The sequence below is a fragment of the Neophocaena asiaeorientalis genome, unplaced genomic scaffold (genome assembly GCF_003031525.2).
Source record: "Neophocaena asiaeorientalis asiaeorientalis breed wild unplaced genomic scaffold, Neophocaena_asiaeorientalis_V1.1 scaffold194, whole genome shotgun sequence".
Lineage (NCBI taxonomy): Eukaryota > Metazoa > Chordata > Mammalia > Artiodactyla > Phocoenidae > Neophocaena > Neophocaena asiaeorientalis.
The window spans coordinates 2,534,602-2,545,467 of NW_020172638.1; the positions used below are offsets into that span (position 1 = coordinate 2,534,602).

Consider the following 10,866-nt stretch of genomic DNA (forward strand, 5'->3'; position numbering starts at 1 on the left):
AACTAAAAATGCAACATCTTTATCATTTTTCAAGTATTCCTTGTCCCCCTGCTGCATACCTCAGGAGCGCTTCCTGTACTCCATTTTGAGAAGTACAGCATTATAATCACTACTACTTGATCTATCTAGTCCATTTCTCAGCAAGAGGAACGTTCTGAGATTGCGTTCAGCTTTCACAGTGCAGTGCTTCCTTGCCACCTCTCTGTGAGGAAGCATTTGAAGATAGGCTTTGCAAGCTTCAAAACAACACCCGTTTTGCTCTCTTGTGTATTTTATCGGGACTATTTAGCAATTCTTGGCTAACATAAGTAATCTGTTACAGCTGTTAACCTCTTTCAAGCCCAAAATGATATTTTTAATCCAGATATAGATTAAGTAGCCAAAAGAAGATAATGGTTGCAAGTTTGAGCTCTAGGTCAGCCAGACGTGGATTCTAGTTTTGTTTTGTTTTTTCTACTTAATTGCTATGTGCACTTGAGCAAGTTACTTAACCTCTTGGAGCCCCATTTTCCTCTTCTAGGCAGTCATTAGGTATTGAAGTTCTCAAGGTTCCATTCTAGGCTCCCTTCTCACTCTATACTCCCTACTAATTAATTTCTTTATGCCCACTATCTTAATAAAACCCACATACAGCTGATGTAACAGATTTATATCTCCAATCTAGATTGTGACTCTAAGCTCTGAACTGTATGTACAGCTACTTATTTTTTTCTCTTTGCATGCCCCAAAGTCAGTTTAAACTCAACATATCTAAGACCAAGCTCATGATTTTCCCCTAACCCCCAAACCTCTATTTCATTTTTCTCTGTTACTATGAATGACTTCTGGTTAAGCAATCCAGAAACTTGAGAGGCATTCTAGAAAAAATCCATTGACAAGTTCTGCTGATTTACTGAAGATTTCTCAAATCATGCCTGTTCTCTTCTTCTCCCTGCCACTTCTCCAGTCTGTGCCACCACCATTTCTCCCTGGCCTATTGAAGGAGGCTCCTACCTTGGGCTTCCCAAATTTATTTTTGCCTCAAACCTTTATTTATCAATACATGACAGCCAACAAGAGCTAGTCTTATACTCCATCCACTTAACCCTTTAGAGGCCTCCCTTTGCTTTTAGGAGAAAGACAAATTCTTAAGATGGCTGAGGAGCCCCTCAGTCTGCCCCCTAGCTACCTCATCAACATCAGTTTATATACTTTTCACTGCCTGTGTTCTGGCCACATTGGCCTTCTTTTTTAATCCATAAGCAAAAGCCTTTTGCACATGCTGTTCCCTCTGCCTGAAAAACACTGCCCCACCCGCATCCCTTCCTCCTCTGGTTGGCTCCTCTTAAGCTTAGGATCTCAAAGAAGTCTTCCCAGCCATCCTGACCTAGGTCATATTTGTCTATTTTTACCGTCTCAGAACATTACATACCTCATCTTCACAGCACTAACCACAGTTGCAGTTTTTTTGTTTGTGTAATTATTTGTTTATTGGCTGTCTCCCCCACTAGACTATATGTTCCATGAGTGCAGGGGCCATGTATGCCTTGAACCATGTCTCAGCATGGAACCAGTAGCACGGTACCTAACATATAGTTCTGGAAAGAATTAATGAGTAAATAATAGTCCTGCCCTCATAGGGTAGTAGTAAGAATTAAATGGTATAAGGCCAAGCACATAATACCTGCTATGAGATTGTATTATCATGCAATTTATTATGGATAAACCAAAATAGATGGATTTATTTCTACACATTATATTTTCAGGGAACATAATATTGAAGTTCCCAGGAGTTAGCATGCTTCTCCCTTTATTTCTTTAAAAGTAACTTAAATACCTTACTATAAATAGCAAACATTAAAAATAGGGCGTCTCCTTTCTTACTCATCCTCAAAAGCCAGTCTCAGCCAAGGAAACAGGGATGACCTGTCACAGCCTAGAATAGCTTCATGAGGGATTCGAAAAGTCAGAAATGCTGGTGGCGGAAGATCTGATGGCATCTGGGACTGCTGCTGCTCCTGCTGCGCTTGACTGGTGACCAGCCAGAGGCAACAGATTGAGTGCCCTGAGCAGAAGCACAGAACTGGGTGGCTGGCCCGATTCTTATCCCAATACCTCCACTGTGACACTGCGTTAATTATTTAACATCTCAAAGCCCTAGCTATAAAATAGGCATTGCTTAGTAGGCCTGCCTCCCAAAATTATCACGATGATGCATTACAAATGCTTGTGAAGGTCCTTTGCAAAAACTAAGATGTGCTGAAAAGTATCAAGAGGGTGCTTTCAAAGTAGGATGAAGAAAGTTTGAACCCATGAGGAGAATTTTTCTTGTAGAATAGTACGAAGAAGCTTGATTAGGGAATCTTAAGAATGAATGAATAATAAATATCAGGTAAATCCTAATTATCCCCACCTAGTTAGAATTTATTTCAGTTCAAAAATATTCATAATCTCTGATTGCCTTTAATTTTTAAACATCATTCCATCTTAGGAACAACCCTGATTGAGAATACACTTTTCGCTCCCTAGGTTGGCTCACTGCTAACTGGCTAAAAGGAAGTTTCACCATGGGCCACGGTGAAGGGGGACAATGGGCGTAATTTGGGGAGAGAAACACACCCTGCATCAGGGTTTCTGTGCACATTGTGGCACTTTTCACTGGACGTGAGGTCACTGACCATTGTCTTTGGCACAATTTCTCGAAGTGAGGAACTCTGCCTTGCCCTAGAATCAGTTGAATGAATCATTTTTTTATTTTGTGCTAATAGCCTAGTGTGCTAATGCAGATAATAGAGAGCTGACCCTAGAGTTAATTCTTGATTGTAATTGAGTCTCTTCTTACCATCCGTGGCAGCTCAGTAGCACTGCTAGGAAAGAATGGGTAGGAGAAAAAAAGTTGAAATTCAGGTCCATTTAGCAAGTCTGTGTAAAGGTTTGCTGGAAAAGATCATGAAACTAATGGTCAAAATGAGTAGAGGGGATTTATTGATAGTTTGATATTGTATTAGACAAGTTATAGCATGACCGTGAGTTATTTAGAGCAGACTTTATTCATTTTGCATAAATCCCACACTATATTTTGAAAACAGCCAAAAATATTTGGAAAATCAAGATACTCAGTAACATACCTGGGGATTGCTTGCTTTTTTTTTTTTTATCCCCTGGGAATTGTATTCTTAATATTTAGGTATATGTGTATATTTGATTTTTAAAAGATGGGGAGGCAGGGTTCCGACTTAATTTACATTAAATAGTTGTGAGTAAATTTCTTCAGTATAAGTGTTTTAAACTGTTTTGCCCAAATCAAAACTACAATGAGGTATCACCTCTCACCAGTCAGAATGGCCATCATTAAAAAGCCTACAAATAACAAATGCTGGAGGGGATGTGCAGAAAAGGGAACCCTCCTACACTATTGGTGGGAATGTAAAGTGGTGTAGCCACTATGGAAAACAGTATGGAGGTTCCTTAAAAAACTAAAAATAGAGTTGCCATATGATCCAGCAGTCTCACTCCTGGGCATATATCTGGAGAAAACTCTAATTTGTAAAGATGCATGCATCCCAGTGTTCATAACACTATTTACAATAGCCAAGACACGGAAGCAACCTAAATGTCCATTAAGAGATGAATTGATAAAGAAGGTGTGGTGCATATATACAATGGAATACTACTCAGCCATAAAAAAGAATAAAGTAATGCCATTTGCAGCAACATGGATGGACCTAGAGATTGTCACACTGAGTGAAGTCAGAAAGACAAAGACAAATACCTTATTATATCACTTGTATGTGGAATCTAAAATATGACACAAATCAACATATCTACGAAACAAAAACAGACTCACAGATATAGAGAACAGACTTGTGGTTACGAAAGGGGAAAGAGGATGAAGGAGGGATAGATTAGGAGTTTGGGATTAGCAGATACAAACTGCTGTATATAAAATAGATAAACAACAAGGTCCTACTGTGTAGGGAACTATATTCAGTATCCTGTAATAAACCATAATGAAAAAGAATATATATATATTTATATATATAACTGAATCACTTTGCTGTACACCAGAAACTAAGACAGCATTGTAAATCATCTATACTAAAATTAAAAAATAAAAATAAATTGTTCTGCCCAGCAATGAGAAATTGTGGAGTTTTCATACATAGAAAAGACTATCGGTCAACAGAATTGAATCAACAGAAAATTGTGGTCAAGGGGAACTTCTGTATAACAGTTTTTATGGAATCAGAATTTTTGTTTTGTTAGAAGCAGAGCAATCACCACCTGTGTTATACTTTAAACATGTTAGACTTTTCTCTAATTGCTTCATAGTTTAAAGATTTTTGTTTCTGTCTTACATGTTACATGGTCTTTGGGAATTGGCAAACAACAACAAAAAATGTATTCACTTATATTGACACCCAAAGTTATAACCAGTGTTTACAACTCACTATATTTATAATTGGTAATATTTTAAGGAAAATAGTTAATGTATCAGAATCTTTCTAATAATAAGCTATATTACAGTAGGGGGTCTTATTTTAGCAATAGTATAGTTTATGATACTTCGTAAGACTTATTTTCTCTTATTTAAATACAGGTTTTCTTAGTCAAAAAAATCTCAGGCTCTGATGCGAGACAGCTTTACGCCATGAAAGTATTGAAGAAGGCCACATTGAAAGGTAAGTGCTACTGCTATTTGTAGTGTTCGCGTAGTATGAACAAATTGAAAAATCTGAATAGGTCTCATGTGACTCCTAGGCCAGTTACTTAAATTCAGAATCTGTTCCCGTTACTGTCTTTAAATTTAGACTTTCTTTTAGTGGATTTTTCCTACAAGGCTAGGAATCATATGACTAGTGAGAATGGGAGTTGCCATGCTTTAAAAGAAGTATTATAAATTCTTCTTGGGCTTTAGGCAAGTAGAAGTTTAGAATTTTAAAACTAGGTTTGATGCATCTTCCAGTTCATATTATTATTTCAGTGTTTTGAAAACTTACTGATTTATGATGCAAAATAGCTTTTATTCTAAGGACTTTATCATTTTGACTTCTGGTCTCCAAATAAGTTTTTATTCTAAGCCTCTGATTTTGAAAAATCTAATGTCAGATTTGGCTCTTATAGGTAAACAGTCACTTAGAAAAAATTGTACATAGATTTTTAAATACTTAGATCTTCCTTTTTTAAAGTAATATCAGTTATTTTACCACATAACCTCTAATTATTTTGTGTGTTGATTCCTGACATCTCTTTTTTTCCTCTTCAACGTACCTGTATTTTCTAAAGGTTTTGAAATATTCTGGAAGGAATATCTGTGATGATCACTTATTATTTCTGATGTTATTTTTCCCAATTAGTAACTCACACTGGATATTATCATCGTTTCAAGAAATTTCACCTTCCTCTATAAACACCATCCTTTGCCTCTGTTCTTTTGCTCCCTTCCTGAATGTATTTTCTTTCCTATCCAGTCTCCACCCCTGGGCATACTACTTACTTGATTCTTGCTAGGGCCAGGAAATTAAATTATATCCTCAGTGCCCTACTCTACATCACTACTTTTATAATTTTATACTCATGAATTCCATGTTATAAAGCTGCATAGATGGAACTTATTTGAGAGTTCATTTACAAAAGCAACAAAAGTAGTTTTTTTCATGTATATAACAGGATTTGTGTTGTGCATAGTATATGTAAAGGAAACTATGAACTCTGAGAAACCTAAAAGATATTGGGAAAGGAAATACATGCCCAATTCCTTTTAGAGAAGGCTGTTAAGACTCTTAGTATTCCTCTAATCATCCAGATAGCTCCATATCCTCAAGATTCCTGTTGCATTTTCCTTGAAATATTGAAAATTTCACTTGAAAACATACGCCTCAAAGAGTATTCTAAAAAAGAAGAATGAGAAAGGAACAAGTTTTATCAGGTTTAAGGCTTATTAAAAGCAGTAATAATTCATTGTGTTTTGGGGGAAAATAATACAGGCATATAAACCAGTGGAACAAAACAGTACAAAAGTATTATATATTAAAGTTTCATGTATTTGTTGCAAAAATATTGAGTAAGTGCTGTGCTGTATGACAAAGCAGGTGGCCAGAACAATGGGAAATTAAATACTGATTTTTTAAATGTTGTTTGAAATACTCGTGAACAACCTGCAAAAAAACTAGAGTCTTCTCTTAAACCATATACCATAATAAACAATCTAACTGAATTTTACAACTTAACACATCCTAGGAAACTTGTGAAGAGATATTGAGCAAAGCACAAATTACAAACAAATTGACAGTACAAAAACTTTTGGCCTTTTATACAATGAAAAATAGTATAAATAGGAGATCAGGAAATTATTTGCCTCAAATATTACAAAGTATTAATATATAAGGAATTTATTAAAAGGCTCCTACTGGCCAAATCTAGGACAGTTTAAACATTGCAATAATTAATGACAGTGATCGATTACAACCCACTGAATAAAGAATCCATGCGTTAATCCATAAATTAATGGAGAACAAGGGAAGGCTCTTCCTTACAATGGAATTCCAACTAATAAATGTAAAAGGAATGATTGAGTTAGGAGTTCCTAAGAAATAACTTTACAACCTCCACCTAAAGGGTTTTAGAATACATTTTTATGCAAGGGGATAAAATAAATAACATTTGGGGAAATGTCCCAGTTTTCTGATAAATGCATATAAAATAATGAGTTATTTCATATAATGGCAACATAAGTTAGAAAGCGGTTTTGCAGTAAGTACAATGAGCCATTGTTGCTGCTAAAGTAACCTAAGGAAATAATCTCAAAGAAGGATTTTGTGTACTTGAAAATTTTCATTGCAACATTATTTAGAATATCGAGAATTTAGAAATCTTATAAATATTGAATGTTTAGAAAAATATGGTATACCACTTAATAGAATATTATTTAAATGAAATATTTCAAATATAATCATAAAAATGAATGTAACAAAAATTTGTAAGTGAACATTATAACGAATTTGGCTACCACAAGTATGTAAAATTATATAGATGTTAGCGATATAAGAGACCATAGAAAAGTGAAGCTACTTGACATATTGGAATTATAGACTGCTGGTGTGTTCTTAAATTTTATTTTTATTTTTATCAAAGTAATATGTGTATAGAGTCTTATAAAATAGCAGTGCTTTTCCTACCCTTCTCCCTATCCCAGTTCTTGACCCCCAGAGACGATGACTTCCATCTCTTTAGCTGCTGCTTCTGCCTTTTACCTCCACATTCAATATTCTTATATTGTAATTCTTTGATTGTTTTCATTTGGAGACATAATCTTTTGACTTCCTACCATGGAAGATTAGGATTTAGTTCTCTTACACACAGTTTCCCTTTTCATGTCCTCCTAGTAATGTTTTCATAATGCTTTATACAAATTGTTCCTGTACTGAAGTCACATATCCTTCACATCTTTGCTGTATTAGATCTCCTTTCCTAAATTCTGTACCTACCTTTTTCTCAGTTTACTTTCTAGTTTTGGTGAAACACATCTTCTAGTAGCTACTTTAGAAAGGCTGAATGGATGGTAAATTTTTTGTAACTACATGTCTGAAAATGCCTTTATTCTGCCCCTCACTTAATTTATAATTTGACTGGATGTAAAATTCTAGATCAGAAATAATTTTCCGTCAGATATTTGAAGGCATTGTTTCCATTGTCTTCCAGTTTCCTGTGTTGCAATTATGAAATTTATTGCCATTGTGGTTCCCAGTCCTTTGTGTATAAGCTGCTTTTCCTCCTTAGAAGTCTTTAGAATCAAGCTACTCTTTATCCCTGGTGTTCTGAAATTTGTATAATGGTATTTCTTTAGTGTGGATTTTTAAAATTCATCATACCAGATATGGGGTGGTCTCTTTCAATCTAGAAACTCATTTCTTCAGTTCTGGGAAAGTATTTTGTCATTTCTTCTCCATTTTATAACTGCTACTCTTTGGATATTTTGAACCTCCTGGGTCGTTGCCTAATTTTTATTTTTTTTCCATCCTATTTTCCATTTTTGTCTTTTTTTTTCCTGCTTCCTAGGAAATTTTATCATCTATCTTCCAACCCTGCTATTAACTTCTTGTTTCTACCATTATTTTTAATTTCCTAGATTTTCCTTGTTCTCTAATTCTTCCTTTTTTTTTTTTTTGCGGTACGCGGGCCTCTCACCGTTGTGGCCCCTCCCGCCGCGGAGCACAGGCTCCGGACGCGCAGGCCCAGCAGCCATGGCTCATGGGCCCAGCCGCTCCGCGGCACGTGGGATCCTCCCGGACCAGGGCACGAACCCGTGTCTCCTGCATCAGCAGGCGGACTCTCAACCACTGCGCCACCAGGGAAGCCCTAATTATTACATTTTTTAAAAACTTTTTATTATGGTAAGTGTCAAACATCTACAGAAAGAAACAGAAAATATAGAGAAGCCCCATATACCCTTCTTTTTCCTTCAACATTTATCAACTCATAATCAATCTTTTTTTATCTGTGTTCTCTCCCTTCCCCTCTTTTGATATTTTGAAGCAAATCCCAGACATTGTATAATTTCTTCCATAAATATTTTAGTATGTATCTCTAAAAGATAAAGCCTCTTGAAATAATACAATTCTGTGATTATGCCTGAAAAATTAATATACAGATATCTGATCAGTGCTCAAGTTTCCAGTTGTCCCTATTGTTATAATTCATTTTTCTTTTTGTAATTTGTTTGAATCAGGATCTATATAAGGTCTATATTTTTCTACTTATTTTGATAGCTATTTTTCATGTTTAGAGTCTTTCCTTAAATTCCTGGGAATTCTTTGCTGTCTTTTCCTCATTTAAGAGTGAGGTACCTATATTCATATATATATATATATATATGTGAATCACTTTGCTGTACAGCAGAAATTAACACAACATTATAAATCAACTATACTTCAATAAAATAAATTTTTTTAAAGAAAATAAAGTGCGGTACCAAAAAGCTGATTAGAAGGGGTTCTATGGCAAGAATTTGCTTATTTCTCATTGACCTCCTTTCTTTAAGCTTAGATTTTAGCTTTCTCTGATTTGCTGTATGAGTTACCACTTAGTCACCTTCTGTTACTGCTTCTCTTTTTTGTCCTTGTGAGTTTATGCATAATTTTTCCATTATTGTAATTTCAATAGGGTTTTAGAAGAAAGTAGAAAGTAAAACATCCATGTTTAACCAGAAATCTCTTTCCATTTTAAAGTTTCTATTAATATAATAAATGGGGACAAAAAGAAGTCAAAAGTGTTATGTTGAGTTTATGGGGACTTTTGTCCTAATAAAGTAGTCTGTGGGCCTAAAAGGTTTTGTAAACTATTGCTTAAAGCATTTTCTTAATACATAATTCTAGAAACATAAACAGCATTTCTTCTTATTCACTCTCATGTTCAAGTCAAGTAGAATTTAAAATGTAATAACTAGTATGTGATAAAAATTATTTCAGCGGAATGTAGTTGCTTTGCCAACATGAGTCAGTATTAACAAATTCTGTTCTGGGGGTTTAGAGTTTAACCAATGTAAAGCATGCCTTCTTCTGAACCACTAACATCCTAATCAAAATTGCTGATCGTAGGATGATTTATATTTGTCACTAGGTCTTTATATACATAAAAGAAACCAGATTAGAACTATTACACAGTCCTATCTCAGACAGAAGGAAGGAATTCTTTAGTGAGTGAATCTTACTGTTCGTTTTGAACTAAACAAGGTCTCATCAGTGTTGCATATAAGGAAACTATCTCACAAGATAATCATAATAGAAAGAAAAGCATCTGGTTCTAGCCTCTCATTTTATAGAGAAGGAAGCAGGAAGCCCTTGAGCAATGAAAGGATTTGACCAAGGTAACTCATCTAGTTATTAGCATGGCCACTAAACTATAGCTCTTGACTCCCAAGTAATTGTTCTTTCCATAGTGGTACAATAATAGAAGAGGGATATACAGTAAATATACTGATGGATATTTTTGCTGCTTATTAAATAAGCTTTGTATAAGTATTGAAAGAGGTAGAAACTTGGAATCTAGCTTTAAGGTAATAAGAACATAATCCAAGATTGTATGGGTAGCGATGGAAAAAAGGGCAGTTTTGGGCCAGACTAGACTAGAATTGTCAGCAGGCCTAGGTGATGAACCTCATTCACACAAATAATAGAAAGGGCCTGTTGGACATAAGGCATCAGAGTTGTAGTGATAGGACAAGATAACAAAATCAGAGATTGATCCTGAATTTGATACATCCACAAAACAAGTCAATAAAAAGAGCTGCGTTGATATCAAGAGCAATTGAGTCCTTTTCCTGTTTTGCCTATTTTCAGTCACTGGCACCAAAATCTCCCAGTTGGCGTGGAAAACTGGTAGAATGGGAAACGTAGGATTTTTTTAAGTTTATTTGTTTATTTTTCCCAGAGGGCTTAGTTCTGAGTTTTAGATATCAGTGGTCACCTTAAATTGACAAGAAAACTCATCATTCTGTCTGTTCCCGCCCCCACTGCCAAAAAAGACGCTCTTTCCATTCTTTCTATTTAATCTTTGGCAGAACCATTCAGTCTCTCTGGCCTGAAAAATAGAAGTTATGTGTGATTTATCCTTATTATGCAACAGAAAAAAAAAACTTTAATGAATGATCATTCTCACCTCTTAAATCCATTGAGCTACCAACAGAGTACTTATCAGATGATTAATCACCAGTTTACTTGTCTGTCATTCCCACCAGATTATTAGCTTCTTGAAGATTATTTTATTTGTATCTCACAGTGCCTGGCATGTAGAGTTCGCTCAGGAAATATTTGGTTGGTAAAAGAGATCTTTGCCTACTGGGTCAAATGTAAATTCATTCTGGCATTCCAAATTGTCAGGAATCTGGAT

At 35.2% G+C, this 10,866-nt stretch overlaps 1 protein-coding gene across 4 annotated transcripts in view; it reads left to right on the plus strand.

Annotated features, from left to right (window-relative positions):
• The window catches only part of RPS6KA3 (ribosomal protein S6 kinase A3), a 107,350-nt gene that overhangs the window by 53,676 nt on the left and 42,808 nt on the right, over nucleotides 1-10,866 (plus strand). For all 4 annotated transcript variants that reach the window (XM_024739426.1, XM_024739427.1, XM_024739429.1 and 1 more), the window contains one exon: nucleotides 4,580-4,661. In XM_024739426.1, the coding sequence (XP_024595194.1) occupies nucleotides 4,580-4,661 (82 nt within the window). The remainder of the gene's footprint in view (nucleotides 1-4,579; nucleotides 4,662-10,866) is intronic.